General features: G+C 37.3%; 1 protein-coding gene across 2 annotated transcripts in view; it reads left to right on the top strand.

Annotated features, from left to right (window-relative positions):
• Positions 1-21,694, top strand: part of LOC307147159 (protocadherin-15-like) — a 214,432-nt gene that overhangs the window by 86,903 nt on the left and 105,835 nt on the right. For both annotated transcript variants that reach the window (XM_079851679.1, XM_079851680.1), the window contains 4 exons: positions 2,945-3,151; positions 7,506-7,640; positions 19,474-19,623; positions 21,455-21,648. In XM_079851679.1, coding sequence (XP_079707805.1) covers positions 2,945-3,151; positions 7,506-7,640; positions 19,474-19,623; positions 21,455-21,648 — 686 coding nt within the window. The remainder of the gene's footprint in view (positions 1-2,944; positions 3,152-7,505; positions 7,641-19,473; positions 19,624-21,454; positions 21,649-21,694) is intronic.

Here is a 21,694-nt window from a genome sequence, read left to right as displayed (position 1 = left end):
CATTCTAGGAATGAATCCCAGAGGCAAGAGAAAAATAATATCGTGGAGTTGAGCCAAGCGTGTTCATGAGTGTAGGAACTGAACGTCAGGCTCTAGGATGATAGTCTATGCAAGCATGATCTGTAAAGAATGCTGTGCATGCCACTGACCTTTTCACAGTGGGAAGCATGGACTGGACATGGATTTATGTTGATGAAACAGACTGGGTGTTGAACATTGTCACTCTTTTCAGGATCAAAGAGCAAGAACAGGACTAGCGGCATACAGCAGTACCGCTAATACAGCTATGGTTCATGAGAGTGAACAGATTCAATACTAATTGACTACATTAAAAATCCTGACAATATTTACTCACTCTCATGTCATGTCAAACCCATATGCTTTCTGCTGTGGAAAACAAAAGGAGCTCGAACCTCATGTGCCAAGATTTTTAGATTTACAGTACCTATTGGTCTGTTCATCACATAGAGCTACTGTACAATTTCAGATGTCGTGGAATATACAGTAGTGCACTAGTCATATGAAGTATTTTCATGACTCTTGCATGTCTTTGTGGTCCTTTTATGTCCCTTTTGGACCTTGACCTGGCCACTGTCTGCTTTCAGTGTATAGAAAAGAGAAGCGTGAACAGTAGCTACGTTTACAATACAGTTTGTCGATCGGAATGAATTCATTCAGATTGAAACAAGGCATCTTTGGATGAGAGTCCGAAACAATAACTGGTGGTCTTGCTCGACTTCATAGATGATGAGTGGAAGGAGTATTCTATATTATATGCTTTTTAATGTTCCCACAACCAAACTGAAATGTTAGCTGGGTTGGATATATTCATGAATGTAGTTGTCATACTTCACAAAGTATCACAGACTGCCAGGTACAGTAGTTTTTCCTCTGCAAATCAGTGTAAGATCAGCAAAAGAGTAACTCTTAGTTTTTCCTTAGGGAATTTCAGTTCTAGCACCACACATATAAAATCAGTCCTATTGTGACAACAGCATGTCAACCTGCCAGTCAAGATCTCAGTTTCAAAGCAAAAGCAGCAAGGCTGAGCCCCCTCAAAATCCAATCACGTAGTCCGTATGCTACAAGATTCCCAGAATCCATCGGTTTACACATACCTGTCAGTTGGATTCTGTAATATATCAGATATACAGTGGCTCCCAAAAATATTCAAACTCTTAAGCCACACTTAAAAATGGATGAATGTTATTGCATTAGATCAAACTCAATGCTTCAGTAACATTGTTGTTCAGTATGAATGAGAATGTCAGTCAACAGTCTGTGGGTGAACCATAAGCTAATTCACTCGAGTGAGACTAGCTTTATTGACGGAAATATAATCTCTTTCTGTTGCTTTAATTATCTTTTTAATAATGTCTTGCTGTAAGCCAGTATACACCACACACCAAAATATTATACATCATTTCATTTCACATTTGCATGCATCCCAAACTAAAAATGTCTGCGAGGTTTCAATTTGAGCATGAGAGGTAATCTAGCTGATGCAATAAACTTCATATTCTGATGTTAGCAACAGCCTTTAGCAAAACTAAAAGCTTAAAAAAAAAAGAGAGATTCACAAGTGAGTATGACCAATGCCATCTCACGATCTATTCATACGGATTCGTACAATTTGTCTAAACCCCCGTGATAGGATAGTTTTAGGGGCGGGTCAGGGGTAGGTCATTCGAACGGATTCATACTTGTGTTAACCTCAGACCTTATTTAAAAATTTCAGAAATATCACAGTGACCCCATTAAATCATGCAGCCCTAGTATTCAGTCTGTTTTATAAGGGGCCCTATCATACACACGGCGCAATGCAGCGTCAGACGCGACGCAAGTGTTTTTTGCTAGTTTAAGCCCGACGCAGTTATCATTTTCATGTCCTGCGCCTCGTTGTTTAAATAGCAAATGAATTTGCACCTATTTATGCGCCCATGGGCGTGCTGGTCTGAAGGCACATTGTTGGCTCGTTGCTATTTTGAGGCAACTGAAATAGACTGCGCCATTGACCAACAAAAACCTGGTCTAAAGTCAATGGCACAGTATTTTATTTTATTTTATTTAAAGAGCGCGTTAGTAATGTGCGCCTATAGGCGGGTCCACAACGCGCGTGTACTTTGTCCCGTAGATTTGCACACTTTAACCTCGCGCACGAGCAGATCCGTTTCCCCGCTACAGAAGCATTCAGTTTTTCCGCTTGCAAATTCCGCCATGTAAATAGCGAATCCGACATGGCCCTAGCATAACTGGCTTTTAAAGGGAATGGGAGATGAGACTCTGATTGGTTTATAGCACATTATGCCCAAAACACACCCTTTACTCATTAAGAGAATAGGGACAATCCTTTTAGACCATAGACCAGGTGGCCATTTTTCCCGTCATTAAACTAGCAAAAGTGGATTCGGACACGACCTAAGTGCACTTGCGCCGTGCGCTTTAGACCATGGCTTAGATTGTTAAAATTGGGCCCAAAGTGTGTAATTTTAACAGTACAAAACATTTCTTTATATCTACATGGAGACCGTAAACCATGCATTTTTGAAACTTAAAAATCGCTGCATGACCTAGTAATCCAGGACCTCTGTTCAGGATTTTCAGACATTAAAATGTTATGTTAGTTTTATATAGGTGCTGCTGGTGAGGTAGGAATTTAAGCAATAGTTACTACACTACATTTTCAGATGCCCAGAGCACTTGGGCGCATGCCAGGCTCAGATGGAATTAAGTTTGAGAATGACCTGAATTAATCAGCCATGGTCTTTATTTAATTTAGCGGGGCAAGTCTGTAGATAGTGTTAAGCCCTCGTATGCCCATAGAGGCTTATCACATTGCAATTATTATATGCTGCATGCAGTAATCCAAAAAAGCAGTGGTTTCACACCACAGTATTCCATCTTAAGGTCAGGATCTCTCAACTCATGGCATTCTTTTCTCTAGGCGGAGCAGGATAATGGACACCCTCTCCCAGCGTTTGCCAATCTCCACATTGAGGTGCTTGATGAGAACAATCAGGCGCCGTACTTCCAGGTGGCCACTTATCATGGATTCATCTCGGAATCTGCTCCGCTGGGCACAACTATCTCGAGCAGTGCCAATCTCTCCACCCCCCTCGCCATTATAGCCCTGGATAACGACATCGAGGAGGTGAGGACTCGTTCTTTTTCTGTGCTTGGGATCAGACAGCAATCATTTTCACATATCCTGAGGGATGTGTGTGTATAGAAATGTTCCTCTGATGTTAAGCAAAGCTCCTGCTCTATAGAGCATTTAGAAAAGCAAATTAAAATTGAAAACAGCATCAGAGATACGGTCTCGGAGGCTCGCACTTCGAGAGTTATTGGGGTGGCGCTAAGTGCGCTAATGTTCTCTCTTTGCAATTATCTCCGCTTTATAGAAAGGCAAAGTATTTAGAACATAGCGAATTCTGACAGATGTCTAACTTAAAGGGACAGTTCACACAACAATAAAACAGACATTTACTCACTCTCATGTCATAATAAATCATCTGAATGCAAAAGAAGATATCTTGAAGAATGTCTATGTTGCTCTTTTCCCTGCTTCTACTCTCATAAGTCAAGTTACCTTTATTTATATAGCAGGTTATACTTTAAATTGCTGAAAAGCAAACTGCTTTACAACTTACAACTTAAAGTAAGTTGTAAAGCAAATTACAACTTACAGTTTCTACTGTAAAGCAGCTGTGCAGTGTGTTCATGTTTTTATTCGCATCTGAGAAGAAAAATAAATGAACTTGACTAAATGAAGATGTCCACATCAAAGAAGGCGGAGCCTCAGAGCCACACCTACGTTTTACGTAATCACCATTGACCAATCATGTTTACTTTTCTGGAAAGTTTGCTTTAGCAGTCTGTTTTGAACTCCCAAAATGAACTCCAAACAAACTTTGTTTTGGCCTGATTTTGTTCTAAATCATGTCACTCCAGTTCGTTGTTGATTTCGCTTGCAGTATATCGTGATCTTTATGGTGTATGGAAAGTAGAAGTCTGGACATTTTGTAAAATGTTCTTCTGTGTTCCATGGAAGAAATAAAGTTTTGGAATGACATGAGGATGAATAAACAACGACAGAATTTTCATTTATAGGTGAACTATCTCTTTAATCACATAAGTCTTATAGATGGAAATCACTCTAATGTCAAGCATATGTTTTGTCTCCCATCTAAAGCTGAATCCCAGCGATGTGCCTGTAGGTATTAATGAAATTACTGTGAGATGTGAGAAGTGAAAAAGCCCTTGTTTGCTTTCTCTTTCTCATTTTTGCTGTGCTGTCTTTTTGTATTATTCAATTTGCTTAATGCTCTGCATGATTACTGCCCTGCGTCTTGTTTATTGATTTTGATTTACATTTTTGGGCTGACTGGCAATCAATCTAATGTATCTCATTAATAATCTGGTAAATTTGGAAGACTGCATTCAGCTGAAAAATCTAGAGCATAATGCAAACAACATTGCAAACAACATCAGTGTTACATTTGAAGTGTGTGATTTGTGTGCCACTAAATGTAAATGCAATAATAATAATAATATTTTTACATTTATATATATAATATATTTCCCGAAAACTCTTCCTATCTTCTATTGGTCAGATAGTCCTGCTCCAAACTTTTGCACAGTTAACAGGCTGCTCAGGATAAACAAACTGAGCAATGTTTGAACGCAGTATTACGCTTTTCAGAGGAATCCGCCTATTAATCATTTCTGCACATTCTGATGGGATAGGAGAAAATATTTTAACATAGAAAACTTCTTTAATGGAAATGTTTTGTTTTTCACCATGTATGATAAATTAATTTAACAAAAACTAAAAAAACTAGTTTATTTATATTTGTATTTATTTATTTACTGTAGCATTTTTACATTTTTTTTTTCTGTACAAAAATTACAACCCTGTTTTTTACAGTATAGCATTGCCAAAGCCAAAATGTAGCTTGTTAGAGAATTAAATAATGTAAATGCACATTAATATATATATATATATATATATATATATATATATATATATATATATATATATATATATATATATATATATATCAATCATATTTAATGCAATATGCAATATATATGCAGTAAATCTCTTTCTGGGCTACTGTGTAACATTTGGATTAAATATGGGACGACACAAAAACAAATGTTAGCAAAGTCATTTTCAAACTTTGTATACACAGTTTCTGTGTACAGAACCACAAATTCTAAACTTGTCTAGATGTAAAATATTTGATGCAATAATCTTTCCCAATCCCTGATAATCTCAGGGATTCTATTTACAAAAGTATGTACAATTTGGTATTAAAATGGTCAGAAATATAATACTTGCTCACAGCTAAGTGATTGTCATGGGAGTATGTACATAAACAGATAAGAGGCTACACAGTCAATGTTCTAAGCCAGTTTACTTCTATTGGCAAGACCACTTAGGGTCTTTTTTGGTCTTCCAACACCACAATTATTGGGTGAAGCAGGGGTCAGCACCTCTGCAAGGACAACATTGTTATTTTCATCAGTTGTAACCTTGTTTAGGGCATACAATATCTCTATAACTTTCTGCCACAAATTCCCAAATCTCATTGAAGAGGTACATTTTCCTCTTGTTGCAAAGTCCTTCTGGTACCAGAGTGGCAGGTTTCTCACTGTTTGACTGGCTCTGACTGTGTGGCTTGATTGATGGACGCTTTCTGAAAAACTGGTAGGAACCGGTACGAGTTCCAGCTATACATGGGGACAGTAACAAAGCCTTGTGCCCTGTTTCAAGGTTCCAGCAGTTTGGAGTCACCATTCTCAGCTAAAACTCTGCAGCACTCCTGGACCTTGCTGTTGTAGTATGAATGTTGCTTTGTTGTGTCCTGCCACATATGTTTTTCTGCTTTTGCTAGTGCTCTCCCCCAAGTCTTTCTTTGAGGCCTTTACCAAACAAGCACTGTCCTTTTGTCAGGTCCAGCATAGATCCGACATCAGTTTCAATGGCGACACATTTGGCACATTCTGCTGCCAGAGACAATAAAATGTGCGTTCACTTATGGCTCGAAAGCCAATGACCTCACTAGAATCACTATACAGTTTGTGCATGGCAACTTCACAGAATACCTCGTTTTAGGTTGTCCCTAACAAGTATATATATTGAAGTAAATGGTGCCCCACAACTGTTTGGTTAAAACATTCTTCAAAATATCTTCCTTTGTGTTCAGCAGAACAAAGAAATGTATTCAGGTTTGGAACAGCTTGCGGGTGAGTAAATGATGATAGAATTTTCATTTTTGGGTGAACTGTCCCATTAACAGGTGTTGACCCGAATGCCGTTGGTGCGGATTGATATTAAGGCCTGTTTGCATTTTCTAATGGTAGAAAAGAAGTTCCTGAACTGAATGATACAAGAATCAGCAGGTGTTTCTGCACCGAAAGTAAACCAAGAGATGATTGAAATCAATGTTTACGAAGCCAATGTCTGATTTTTTTTTTTTTTGCGCAAAATAATAAAAAGTAGTGTCGATGTTATAAATGAAAATTTGAGTATTGTATCTCGAATCCCTTGGTGTAATCTACCATTGACAGCAATAAACACACATTACCTATTTTCATCATTTTGACTAATTTGATGCTCTTCATCTCACAATTAGATTCTGCGACTTTATCCGGGTTTTCACAGACGGGGTCACTTATTTTGCACTATATTTTCCAGTTAAACCTCACACGCAAATATATATGTCATGCACTTTTTAAGAGGTCTGCAACAGTATCTGCACTCAGATCACATAATGCACAGTGTGCCATGAAAAATGTATGTACTGCAAGGGTATAATGGTTGATTTAATAGTCTACATATATTGTAGTACTGCAGTATTTCTAGGGTCCGGCAGGAATTTGAGCAAGTATAAACCGCAATCTGCTCTTTTAGATAATGGTTGGGTGGGAGTGAGTGCACCATGTGAAATATCAGCATTCATACAGATGGAAAATTCTTAATGTGATTTCAGTAACTCTTTACTCTAAATTTTTCTAAGTATCTTTGTTAAAGCAAATATTTCAATAAAACATAGTAACAAAATATTGTTAGATCATACATGATATTCCCATATTATGTGCAGAAAATACAACGCTATTTTAACCAATTTTGTTAGCATGAAAGTGCTTTTTCAGCTGCTCTCTGAGTCTTGAAATGCTGTTGCTCTTGTATAAACTCTTTAGATATTTATGATATTTATTACTCCTTAATTTACTTTGATATAGCAGATATCAGTGCCTTTAACTTCACAAGTCGGTGCTTCTGGCTCTTGCACTTACTTTCAGAAGGTTTTGAGTTGTTTATCTTTCTTATGACTTGTTTTCTTGAGTTCTCCTTACAGTGTGTTTCTCTAATGCACTAGGTCTATGAGTGTTTTCCCATTCATAGCAATTTGTGCAGCCATATTCCCAGCATGCTCTATCTTCTGATGTCTCTGCCTTCTGACACGGGTGTTTACGGTGATTTATTTCCACTGCAGACGAAAGATCCTATGGTGCGCATCTCTCTGGACAACTACAACAGCATCTTTGCAGTGACGCCCAGTGGGATGGCACGCTACCTGACACTACTGAGGCCCGTGGACCATGAAGAACAGCCGAGTTATGCCTTCACGGTAAGGGCTCCGTGCCACCTTTCCTTGACAAGCCTGCTTAGCTCAGTTTCTGTCACTGGGGCTTGCAGCTTTCATGTCAAGGACTTTGTCTAAACTCGCTTCTCCACACTCGATTTTTCTCTCAGGGGTTATTTTTAAAACTGCATACTGCACTAAAGGAATTCTGATCGACTGCAATCCGTGTCGTTGTATAGATTCTCAATGCAAGTGGAAATATTTTATTATATATATATCGATATATATTGAGTCTGAACTGAATCTGGATATATAATGCCCTTTTACAAAGTATGATTTTTGTTTTGTTTTTGGGGGCTGCTTAGAATATATTTTATGCTTGAATGTTCACATATTTTACAATGTTGCAGCACCTCTATTCACAGTCTGTCAGTAACTCTCTGTTTAGTTCTGGTGTCTATGAAGCCTATGTCTGAAAAGCTCAATGTGTTCTGATTGGTCGGCTGGACCAGTGTGTTGTGATTGGTCAACTTCTTGGTCAAATGCCATGCCACTTAGCATAACCATGAGTTTCATCACACTACTAATGCAACTCAACCAGGCCTCGCCTCAAGACTACAATCGAGCCGTTTCAGGGAGTTATGAAACAGTGTGCACTGATATAGAGAATAACTTTCTTTGGAGTAACTTTGTGCTTTATAACTTTGCAGAACTTTTTCATGCTCAAGCACCAACATTACACACCAAAAAATAAAATAAAATGTATGTGTGAAATCATAATGAAACCATCAATTAAAAAGCATTGAAAGTGTACACACCCTAATCATTATTTTCAAAAATGTTTTAAATATATATTTTGAAGTTTATTGACCTTGACACAGTCATGAGAAACTGTTTTGTTACTTTGTTCCTGAACATTTTAATCGCACTGTGGTTTTATTTTATTTTATTTTATTTTATTTTATTTTATTTTTTATCTATTTTATCTTCAAATATTTATAATATTTTAACAAAAAAGGCTGTACTTGAACTTCTTGATTTTATTCATCCTTTTTCATCCATTTAATGAAAAATCCAATTTTTATGTATTTTTGAATTTTAACTTTAATTTTTGAACATTTAAATATAATAATTTATTTGAAAATATAAACTTAAGAGTTAAAGATTCAGTACAGAAGATTTGGCCCATTAGATGTAAAATTGCAAGTTACTCACTGGGGAACATTGTTTTTGTAATTACATGAGATGTGCTTCGGCTCAGCACTTGTGCACAGATGAATATGATGGTTTGAGGCATACTGGTATACCTGTGATTAAAGTCAATGATTTTATCAGAGCAATTTTCATTAACAATGGCAAAATTCACACCCTCCAAAAAGAAAGGACATAACTTAAAAAAGACGATTATCCATACATTGTATTTTGAGTAGATAACTGTCTTCTACTATTCAATGAAAACATCTCCAATTCTAAACCATTATTCTAGTCTTACCATTGTGAATCGGGATAAGGAAACAGTTTTGAAATCTGATATGTGATATACTTGCACAATAATTGATTTCTGTTGTTTGTTTAGCCAAAACATCTTCTGTAATGCAATTTTTAATAGTGTCACCGTTTTTAGTAAGTTACTCTCCAGAAATACTAAATATGACAATGCTGCATCAGGTCACATGGACAGTGCACTGTGGTGCCATCAGCTAATTCTCTCTGGGTCCTGCTATTCAGTTCATAACAGCACCATATTTCACTGTCTTTCAAACTGTATTATGAATATAAGCAAATCTCAGTTTGGTACCATGGAGGTTGCTGTTTTCCTAACATTTTTTCTTGGTGGTGAATGGGTTTGTATTAACGCTGCTAAGCACGTCCATGGTTATTTTAGTCTCTGACATATATTACAATGACACAGTGGAGTGGAGTGGATTATAGCCCTGCTGGCTTGTTAATGAGAGAGAACAATGGTATTTTTAGAACTAGGGAAATTATGGTAGTACGGGTCATACTATTATGACCTACACAAAGGATACACAACTGCATCTCCCTGGTTAATGGAAACACATTTTCTGCGATTACGCATGTTGGCACACTTACTTGTCAGTTAACATTTTTAGCAGCATTTTCTATGAAGCCAGAATAAATAATGTGTTTTTATTATGTACTTTTCATTATAAATGTGGTGTAGGGTGCTCTGGATTGAGATGGCACCTTTGTTGTCAGGCATCTGCATTCTATGTGATGTATGCAATTAAAAATAGCATGTAGTGTCATTCAGTAGCTGAGTTTGGTGGAGTTTAGTGAAGTAGCTAAAATCATTTTGTTCCATTCTAAGTTAACAATGAGATGAGCAGTGCAGCACTAAACACTAACTCCATACAAAATTAACAATCCATCCAAGTGTGGGGTCCCAAACCAGACGCAATAAAAGAAGAAGAAGAAGAAGAAAAAAGAGATTACACCTGCATTTATTTAAATGTCAGGACATTACCGTAATGGAGGGATCACTGAAATGTCCTGGAAATGTGAATGAACGCAGGTGTATTCTTGGAATTGTATGGCACTGACTGAACCTGAAAAAAAGCTGAATTTTCAGCAGCCATTACTCCAGTCTTCAGTGTTGCATGGTCCTGATTTAGCTGTTTTACCTCTTCTCATGACAGTAGTAGTTGCTAACCTTACTTCTCAGTGGCATATAAAGATGAAATTTCAACTTTAGTAATGGTGCCTTTCAATAATGAAGCTAGCTTACACTTACTGGAGATACAAATCCTTGAATTAGTTTTTGACAGAGGGGGCCGACATGAAGGACTCCACCGAAGCGGCACCCTGGAGATAACTGAGATGTCTGAGCTTTCCAGTTTGACATGCCAAACTTTGCACATGTGATAAGCACAGCTCTTGAAGCACCTCGCTGAGATGATGTCATGACTGTATGATTGATTCCCCTTTCAATGTCTTGTTGGCAACAGCAATTTTCATTTGCATTATTTTTGGTACAGTGCACTCTTACAGTAATTAGAGATGTGCACCACACCTAATTTCATTAATGTTTAAATGGACATTTTGTAACTGACTAGTCAACTAGTCAAAAAAAAAAAAAAAAAAAACGTATGTGAATATATGTATGAATCAGTATAATCCAATATTGAATACCACTGAAAAAAAAGATTATAAATATGCAATGTTATTGCCTTGCATTATGATCTTTGTACACTAAACATTCACTTAATGGATATTAGCCAATAATGACATATTTATTAAAATCAACTGAATCAACAGGCAGTGCAGAACCTTTTAACATACAATGTGATCAGGGTTTGAAATTAACTTTTTCACTCACCGGCCAATTTGGCTACTGGATTTTTAAGTTACCGGCTATTCAGAACCTCTACTAGCCAAAAAAAGAGAGAAAATAAATAAACCAGATTAACTATGTCACAGCTTATGTCACAGCTATATATATATATATATATATATATATATATATATATATATATATACAGTGGTGATCAGAATTAATCATACCCCTGGTAAATATGATCAAAAATGGCTGTAAAAAATAAATCTGCATCGTTTATCCTTTTGATCTTTCATTAAAAAAAATTGGCAAAATCCTAACCTTTCATTTAAGTAAAATAATTGAAAGTGGGGGGGAAATCACATTATGAAATAAATGTTTTTCTCCAAAACACGTTGGCCACAATTATTGATACACTTTTATTAAATACCTTTTTGCAATCTCCTTTTTCCAAGATAACTGCTCTGAGTCTTCTTCTATAATGCCTGGTGAGTTTGGAGAATAACTGACAAGAGATCAGAGACCGTTCCTCCATACAGAATCTCTACCGATCCTTCAGATTCCCAGATCCATGTTGGCGCTTCTTCTCTTCAGTTCACTCCACTCATCAGGTCAGGGGACTGGGACGGTCATGGCAGAAGCTTCTTTTTGTGCTCCCTAACACATTTTTGTGTTGATTTTGATGTTTGTTTTGGATCGTTGTCCTGATGGAAGATCCAACCACGGCCCATTATAAGATTTCTAGCAGAAGGCGTCAGGTTTTGATTTTTTATCTGTTGATATTTGATAGAATCCACGATGCCATGTATCTGAATAAGAAGTCCAGGACCTCCAGCAGAAAAATATGCCCACAGCATTAAAGATCCAATGCTATATTAAATTGTACACATGGGGTGCTTTTTACCCTTGTGTGCACCAAACCCATCTAGCGTGTTTGCTGCCAAAAAACTCTTTTTAGTTTCATCTGACCACAGAACCCTGTGCCGTTTGAAGTTCCAGTCGTGTCTGACAACTGAATATGCTGGAGTTTGTTTTTGGATGAGTGAGGAGCATTTTTCTTGAAAACCTCCAAAACAACATGTGGGGATGTAGGGGTTTGATTATTTTTTAATAGGCTTTCTGACCCCAAGACTCAACTAATCTCTGCAATTCTCCATCTGTGATTATTGAAGAGTCTTTGGCCACTCAAACTTTCCTCCTCACCGTCCATTAAGACAATATAGACACACGTCCTCTTCCTGGCAGATTCGTAACATCTTTAGTTGATTATAACTTCTTAATTATTGTCCTGATGGTCAAAATGGGGATTTTCAATTCTTTAGATATTCTCTTATAGCCACTTTCTATTTTGTGAAGCCCAACAATCTTTTGCTGCACATCGGAACTATATTCTTTTGTTTTACTCATTGTGAAGGATGATTAAGGGAATTAGGCCTTTGTATTTCCTCATATAAAAACTCCTGTGAAACAAGAATTCATAGCTGGACAATTTCATGTTCCTAGTCACCCTGGTGTGCTAAAAAAGGTAAATATTAATGGGAATATACTTCAGAGATATTTTATTCATAAAAAATTCTAGGGGTATGAATAATTGTGGCCAACGTGTTTTGGAAAAAAACATTTATTTCATAATGTGATTTCCCCCCCACTTTAAATTATTTTACTTAAATGAAAGGTTCGATTTTTGCCAATTTTTTGAATGAAAGATCAAAAGGATAAATGATGCAGATTTATTTTTTACAGCCATTTTTGATCATATTTACCAGGGGTATGATTAATTCTGAGCACAACTGTATATATATATATATATATGTATATATATGTATATATATATATATATATATATATATATATATATATGAAGACTCTAAGTGCCATCTGAAATTTTCTTCTAGAATGATCATTTTTATCAAGCTTGTATATTTAAGTTCAGTAAATTCACTTAAATGGCAATAGAAATTACCTATTAATTGTCATTTAAGTGAAATTACTGAACTTAAATATACGAGCTTGATAAAAATGTTCATTCTAGAAGAAAATTTCAGATGGCACTTAGAGGCTTTTGCATCTAAACTCTTCATATATATATATAACAAATGTATATTATACAATTTGGATTTCATACATTTCTTTCTTATTTTTTTATTCAAACAAAAACCTGTCATCCTGCGTCCCTCATCTTCTCCCTCTTTCATCCTCATCCTTTTCACCAAAAATTTATTTTAGGTGGACATATCAATACAATACAAAAAATATCAAAAAAAAAAAAGTAGGATGTTGGAAAATAACAATGTATTTTCTGTTAACCAAAAGCTTTTTAAAATGTAATTTTTAATGATATATATATGGGGTTTATTAGGAGGCCATGATGGACTTAATGTTCAAGTAAGCCAGATATGTGCAGATTCTGCGCAATACACTATATTTAATACATCATGATGACTCACGAGTTGAGTATTTGCGTTAAATCTGCGCATATTTGGCTTACACGAACTTCCCCAGCAGAGTGAGTAGACATAATAAGTAACCCGCCAAATTGGCTAGTGATTCGTCAGTTGATTTTTACTCGCATTTGGCGGGTGTTAATTTCAAACCCTGAATGTGATGCATGTGATACACCTGGACACATCGTCAAGTGATGTTGGGGTCATCAGTTGATTTGGCCTTGCCCAGGGGATCCAGGATTGATCAAGCCCCGACTTGTGTCCAGGTAGCACTACCCCACCCACGACTCTCCTCTTCTGATCCATAACCACCTCAAAGCAACTTCCACTGCCTTTGTGACTGACTTAATGCCACTTTGTCTACTGGCCCCTTTTATACCCAGCATGTCATAGGCCCTGCAGAGAGACTGAGCTGCGAACCTTCTGCACCCCACCTCAGTGGGCTCGCACCTTACATTCTAGCCATTAAATCATCTCTCTTGTACCAGCTCAATGTACTTGACTCAATGTACTCTTCCTCTCATTGGCCTCCTTGAGACAGTCCTTCCAGGGGACTGAAAGTTCTAAGAGGATAATCTGCTAGGAGGCTTCTGAGATCTGGCCTTAGCGATATAATGGCAGCAGCTTCTGGAAACTTCAGTTCCTGAATTCGACTTTGAGCTCCCAAGCCTGTGCTGCTGTTAGCAGGCCACATGAGGTGATTCTGGCAGCGGGTGTTACCTTCTCCCCAGCCCTGACAAAAGGGAAAAGTACAATAAACACAAACTTAATAGCCCATTATTAACAGAATTCCTCAAATAAAAGTTAATCAACATAAATCAGCACATCAAGGTATTGTTGACAGAATTCCTCAAATCAAATTATTAACAGAATTCCTCAAATAAAAGTTAATCAACATAAATCAGCACATCAAGGTATTGTTGTTAATTACACATCAACCAATGAACACGCTTCAATGTATGGCCCACGGACCGTTGGCTAAACATCTGATGCATAAGGCACACTAAATAGGAAATACTTCAGGATTTTTGAAGTCATCATTAGGTGAATTCTACAGGAGTTCTGGGAGATTTGTGTCATGCTCTTTAATGGTCTGCCTGGAAACAAAGCCGCTGTGACACCAAATCCCATCATGGAAGAGGAAAGCTATCGTGTTTACAACTGTAACAAAAGAGCGCTTATTGCGATCAATTAAAAGCTGGATTTTCAAAAGTATGTGAAGTATGGTAAGTTCACAGCATAGACATTCAAGAGTTTTACACGTCTGTCTGTTAGGGACATCGAGTTCAGATTTTCACGTCCCTAAACATGACGCTGAACAAAACAAACTGTGATTGCTTGCTTTAAATGTCAGTCAGACTGCCTCTTGGGGCAGTTCTAGGCCAATGAAAGCTGTTATGGAGTCCAGACCTTCTGCCATTAGTCTGAAGGTCTGGCAATGCAAGAGTAGGACATCCCTACACTTAACGCTTCATACTTTGCCTTTTGTTGATATCACAACTCCTAAATTAAGCCTAAATTAAGCCTAAAGGTTAAGTCGCACTTTGCAAAATGATGCTTCTTTGTTATTTTCCCCATGTTTTCTTTTTTTAAGTTTTACAGGAGATTCATCTTCTTTCTTAGACTGATGCAGTGAAGAGGAGGCAGGAAATTGTGAGGGAGAGAGGAGTGGGTTTAGATAATTGCATTCCCCATACCAGATGCAAACTTGCATCTACCAGAGAGCCACAACTCTGACATGTCAAGTGCACAGGCACTACCTGACAGATATCACTGAAATATCTGTCCTGTGCAATCACGTCTGTCTGACAGACTTCCAGCAAACAACATTGAGGGGGGCGGCTTATGCTCCCTTTTAGCCAAACCCTGATGACCAGGGGCCTGTTGCACCAGCTGCCTAATTGCAACTTAGCCTAATTGTGAAGTAAAAAGGCACTAAGTTTCAAATTACGCACTACTAAATATTTGTGTTGCGCCATTAAACTTAGTTGAAACGTAACTCTGCATATAAACTAAATATTTACGAAATCCTCCAATAAGGAGTAACCATTGGACTAAAACAGTATTGATCAAATTGCATTATTAAGCTCCTGTTTTCCTTAGTTTTGCACAGTTGAGCACATAGCCTGTAAAGTTTGCTCCACTTGATAGCGTGTTTGAACACAGGCAGTCAACACATGCATGCAAGAAAGATTCATCCTTGCCCAGTGTCTGCGTTATTTCTCTCCAAATCTTGTGAGCGATAAAAAAATGTCTTTGTACTTTACTATTATCCAGTAGTTTATCGTTGTTCTGTCTCCTCTGCTTCTTTTTCAACGGTGAAACAACTGCCTTATGAACAAACTAGTTAGTGAAAAAAATGCATACGTGTGTACAGATTATATGCTTTGAAACAATGTGTATTGTGACGATTAATCTTGACGACATGAATTCCATCAGTACAGTAAGTGGATACTGTATGTGCACAGCATATAATCTCATGTTTGTGGATAAAGTTTGTAAATGTATATATGATAATACAGTTTACATTTTGCAATGGTATTTTCAGCCGTGATTTGCTATATACTGTAGTATTTATTGCTTTACATAAGTATACTGAATGTATGCAGGTAAAGTAATATGTACTATATATCCAACTTTTAATATATTCCTGGGTGGTAATGTAGTTACATTTTTTTTTGACGATATAACAATCAAGAAGTTGAGATTTGAGATGTACAGTGTGTAAAAAGCAATGTATCCGGTGGATTTTTCACTAGGCATTTCTCAACATGCTTTCACTGTTGAAAAGACCTTCGTGCCTGATTCTATAGGAGTGTATAATTACGGTATGAGAAGACTAAATTGTGGAGAGGTCACCGACTGAATGCTGATTCTCAGTCAGACGTGCGTTAAGGTTGGCTCGTGGGACGTGTGCTGTGGGACTTAACATTCACTGCACTCCACCTCACTCCCGCCGAATTCATTCAGAAACTGAAACCAGCTGGTCTCGTCTAAGGGAACAGAAGAGTCCGGGTCCCGCTGGTGATGTTACTGTGCCGTGTTAGGCTTGTGTATCACATACAAATGGCTGCTTAGAGATGCCATTATCTGTTTTGCGACAAGATGAACTTTGTTTGCCGAAGCTGTGGAATATCAAGTATCTCATTTGTCCTGTCTTTGAAGCATTGTTTTCACTCATTTAAATGAGTCTGTAGGGCAATGTTGATCTATCCATGATGCAGTAAATTTGTAGGAAAGTGTTCCCTGAAATAACACAAAATATTGCAGTTGCAGCTTATTTTTTTTTAGGTCCTTCATCAATGAATTATCATGTTTCAAAGCAAACCATTAATAAAATTTACTGTGGTGACAATAGTTTCTGCCAAAAAAAACCACTATCAGTAAGTACTGTCATAAAAAAGAAAAAAATTATGTTGTTATAATTTCTGAAAAAACTATGCAAAAGTAGCTGCCAAAAATGCTAAGTTGTTAGCATGCTGTGATGGAAGTTCTTAGTGGCTTGTGACATTGAGGTTGCTGAGGTGTTGTTAGGTGGTTACTAGGGTGTTGATGGTGACTGCTTAAGCCCAAATTATACTTTGTTTTGTTGAATGCACAGCCCTTTGAATGTCTACTCTATTTGATATCACGCACAACATGCGTGGTGAGAAAAATCCGGAGACCTACACAATACAAAACACAAAACTAGATATTTCGAACACCCGGTAGAAAATATACACATCAATAAATAATCATACTTACAGGTTGTGATTCTGACGAGCAAGCTGGTCCAAATAAACTGGGTCCTGACTCATCTTTCAAGAGCAAGCATTTTGCGAATCCCGCGTTGAACTCTGAGATTTGAGAAGCAGTCGTCAGTAAAATGAAGTGTTTGAAGGCGGGTCAAGTTGTAGGCAGGCGTAAAACGTACAACATACTGTAGGGGGGAATTATGCGATTGCCTTTTCTAGTGACGCAGAATCCTCACGCAGTAGGATTCGAAACACAAACGACTCGTATTGGCGGTCCAGAGTCGATTCTTTCTTTTGGTAGACAATAGCTTTATTTATCATGCACTTTCCACTTTACAACTTTGCAATCAATCACAAACCGCTATATTACACACTGAAAGGGAATATTCGAAAAATCTTTAATCAATATTACTACTGTATATACTTGGTCTTAACATCTGATGCCTTGAAGCAAGTGGTGCTGCTGGAGTTGACCGTTCCCTGGAAAGAGCGGATAGAGGAGGCCTGCGAGCGGAAGAGGGCTAAGTACCTCGAGCTGGTGGAGGCTTGCACAGGAAACGGGTGGAGGGGCCGCTGTGAACCTATTGAGGTGGGCTGCAGGGGATTTCCAGGGCAGTCTCTTCACCGGGCACTCAGGCTCCTTGGTATTAGAGGTTTCCAACTGAGAAAAGCCACCAGAAAAGGCACTCATGGGTGTCTGTGGATCAAAAGGGGAGACCCATGGTGTAGCACGCTGCTTGGAAACAAACCGGAGACTGATCACCCCTGGTTGGGTCGCCCAGGTGAGGGTATCTGATGATCGAAGGCACGGAACACCCTATGAACCTGGGTTCATCACTGAGGATGTGTCTAAGCGGCGCCGCACCATCTAGATGTAGATGGTGTTTCTTCAACCTTCTAACTGATTGGTAGTGTGTAACCTACTGTATTGTTCATGCCCTAGTATACAAACAGCCCCCCTAAGCCCCCCTAATATTGAAATCCTAGAATTGCCCCTGGACAGCACTGAGAACCAAGTGTCTGAGTGCAAACGCACATGAGCTTCATTGGCTTCCTGCGAACAACATCTACTTTGACCCACTCTCAAACACTGTAGTAGTAGCTGATGCCTGGAAGAGTTTGGTTTGTTGTAAGCATGTCGAAAAGACGCTGTTTTCTGCATTGTAAAAGCCATCCACTTTGCATGCTCTTCCAAAAGAAGGGGATGAGGGCTCAAGCTCGAATTGATACGGTAAGACCAACGCCAGCGTTACTGTTCGGATCACTGTGTATGCAAGTGCAGAGTGCGCTGTAAGCAGTAGACCTATCACAACAGACTGGGCCATCTGACCAACCAGAGCAGAGTAGGCTTTCGAAAAGGAGGGGTTTAGAAAGACCAAATCCTTTGTCGAACCGTTTCAGACACTGTGAGAAAAGAAGTGATGTTGCAATGTATATAATTATGAGAAAAAAAAATAGTTTTTACTTTGGATGAATGTAAACCTATTGTAGGATACCTTCAAAACAAAGTTAGGAACCTTTAAGATAGCATTTAAATTCATTCTATGCTGCACTATCCAGTTTGCCGCTATAACATATTCACTGTGTACTGTAAATAAAAATAGGCTTACCCTTTCTTTGAGAAATTATGATTTTTAGTCCACACAGAAAGAGTACTGTTGGTTACAGTGTTCACTTCCAGTGTAACTGACTTCTTTATTTGTAAAAAAATACTGTAATGGGATCTAATAATCAAGTTCAAATTATTTTTTTGTTAATATTATGAAACACTTCTAAATTGCAAAATTTAATTGCAGAAATGATGCACATGTTATTTACTATCTGTAAATCAAATAGTGTGATATCATATAGGCCTATATCGGCATTGATATCAGCATTGATATATAAAAAAAACATCATTGACTACCAATCATCAACATGTTTTTATTTATTTGTGTTGTCTTTTATTCATAATATTTGACTTGACTACATCCTTTTGTGCTCGAGCTTCTGCTTTTTTATTCCATGTGGAGGTTGACAAAAACACTTCACCCTTCTCACAGCACAGTCTACAACCTCTCTGTGATGTCCCATTAGTCTAGTTGACAGCTAGTGAGGCAGTTGGGAGTACCGCCAATGGACTGTTCTCTCCACACAAGAGCTTTCATTTGAATAATTTGGCTAGGCCTATGCTATCACAATAAGAAAAGGGAAAATGTGAAAATGTTATGTCACAGTATATGTTTGCTGATGTGTAATTAGCAGCAATTTTAATACTTTGCTTTAAGCCTTTCCGTTCTAAAATGGCTGATTTTCAGTGATTCATCCGTGCACAATGTGCAATTATGAAATTAAGAAGCAAATGTGGTTCTTATCAATGCCTTTCTCTGCCTCACGGTTTTATTACTTGCCTGTGTCTGTAGATGATTGCCTCAGATGGAGTTCAGGAGAGCTCTCCAGTCACTGTTAATATCACTGTGATTGATGCCAATGACAACACACCCACCTTCCCCAACGTCTCCTACAGTGTGAATGTTTACACAGACATGCAGCCTGGGGACACAGTCTTACAGGTAATCATTAAGTTATGCTTTTACTGCAATACAATCACTTTCTTTATTAGCATTTCGTCTTGTTTTCCAAGGAAGACGTCCTCTAGTTTAGCTCCAACCCTGATAAAAACTCACCTGCCTGTAGCTTTCTACAGTAGTAATCCTGAAGACATTGCTCTGGTGTGTTTGATTAGGGATGGTAGACAATGGCACACCAGGACAACAAAAAATTAATATTTTGTGCTTTATATATACAGCCAGAAAAAAACAAAAAAAAAACATGGATATATTCTCTGAAAATATCCATAATCTCAATATTTTACTACATTTTTCTTCTACATTGATCTTGTGTTAATGATGTTTTGATATGTTTCCTGGAAAACAAGACTAAATGTTTTTTTGTTTTTGTTTTTTTGCAGAGCTTTTCAACCTTAATCCACTCATTTGAATTAATAGCTGTAGTTCCCACATTTATGAGGGGCTTATTGCTAGAATAATTGCTCAGATCTCGGTTTAATCTTTGTCTTAACCGGAATTTTCTTTTGAAATGTGTGCATAGCTGATACTCTTTGCTATCAGGACATGAGCAGAGCGCATTTGCTCTGACATCTGACAAGATTAACCCCTCAAGTCAAAATTAAAAAGTGCAAGTTATATCATCTAAAAGGTTAACTGCTCCAGTGTATGCTTGTAGTTGTCACTTTATAAAGGTTCTGAAATAAATCCTTATCTCTCTGTCTGAAGAATCAGTGAGTCGAAAACATCAATGCTACTAGGGTATTATTGTTATTCTCACAAAACATGTCTAAATTGTTTTTTTTTTGTTTTGTTTTTTTTGCACATTTTTGTTATTCATATTTTTTCATTTGTGATTCTCATTATTGCATTACAGTAATTACAGTAATTTTATTATTATTATTATTATTATTATTATTAAAGTACCATCAATATAAGTATTTACGTTTTTGTTAATCATTCATTACTGTATAAGTTAAAGACAGTACAATCAATACGACCCTGAGGCATAAATATTAAATATATACTTAAATACAATTTATATATCATAAAATATTAGTTTTTGCATCGCACCTTGCATTGTAATTGCACCTATTTGATTTTATGATTTTTTTTCCCTTTATCTACAGACTTATTTTCTAAATGCATTTTTTTTTTTTTATTGCTTAAAATCTGTATGAATCTGTTAAGTGTGAAAATAAAGCAATATATTCAGTTAAATAGTATGGACATGGTTAAAATACTGTATGTCTAGCTGTTAAGCAAGCAATATTCAATATCCATATTCTACCCGTATAAATAATAAATACTTAAATACAAGTTATATCATTCTATATATATATATATATATATATATATTTTTTTTTTTTTTTTTTTTTTTGCATTATGGTAATTCAAATTTAGATGCGAAATATGATTAATTGTCATAACTTTTTTTAATGAATGTATGTATGCATGCATGTATGTATGTATGTACTGTATGTATGTATGTATGTATGTATGTGTATGTATGTATGAATAAATTAATAAATTGATAAATTAATGAATGAATGAACGAATGAACAAATCACTAAGTAGTGAACTTCAGCACACAAAAAAAACAAAAACAAAAAAAATCTGTGCAATTATTCACAAACCACCAACAATCAGTGTTGCCAGGTGCTGAATGTGCTGAAATATTAAATCTGAATATTTTATTGAATCTGGCAAACATGACCCGGTTCTGGACATGTACTTGACAGGTTTCATGATTCAAAAGCTTGGACAGTGATGAACGTGAATTAGCACCTTTGCAGCTCCTTTCTGAAGTAACGGCACCAATTCATTTTATTTTTAGCTGACAGCAGTGGATGCTGATGAGGGTCCCAACGGGTTGGTGAGCTACAAAATCTTGGCGGGGGATCAGGGACACTTCACCATCAATGACTGTACAGGAGCGATCACCGTGCCGCCCAGTGTCAACCTGACCGTGGGCAGCTCCTACGCCCTCACCGTTAGGGCCTCCGACAACGGCCCTGTGTCCCAGAGGAGGTAAATCAACTGAAAACCCAATGAGGGTTGAAAAGGAGTATCCCTC

The sequence above is a fragment of the Squalius cephalus genome (assembly GCF_949319135.1).
Source record: "Squalius cephalus genome assembly, chromosome: 19".
NCBI lineage: Eukaryota > Metazoa > Chordata > Actinopteri > Cypriniformes > Leuciscidae > Squalius > Squalius cephalus.
This window is presented reverse-complemented; position numbering and strand designations above follow the sequence as displayed.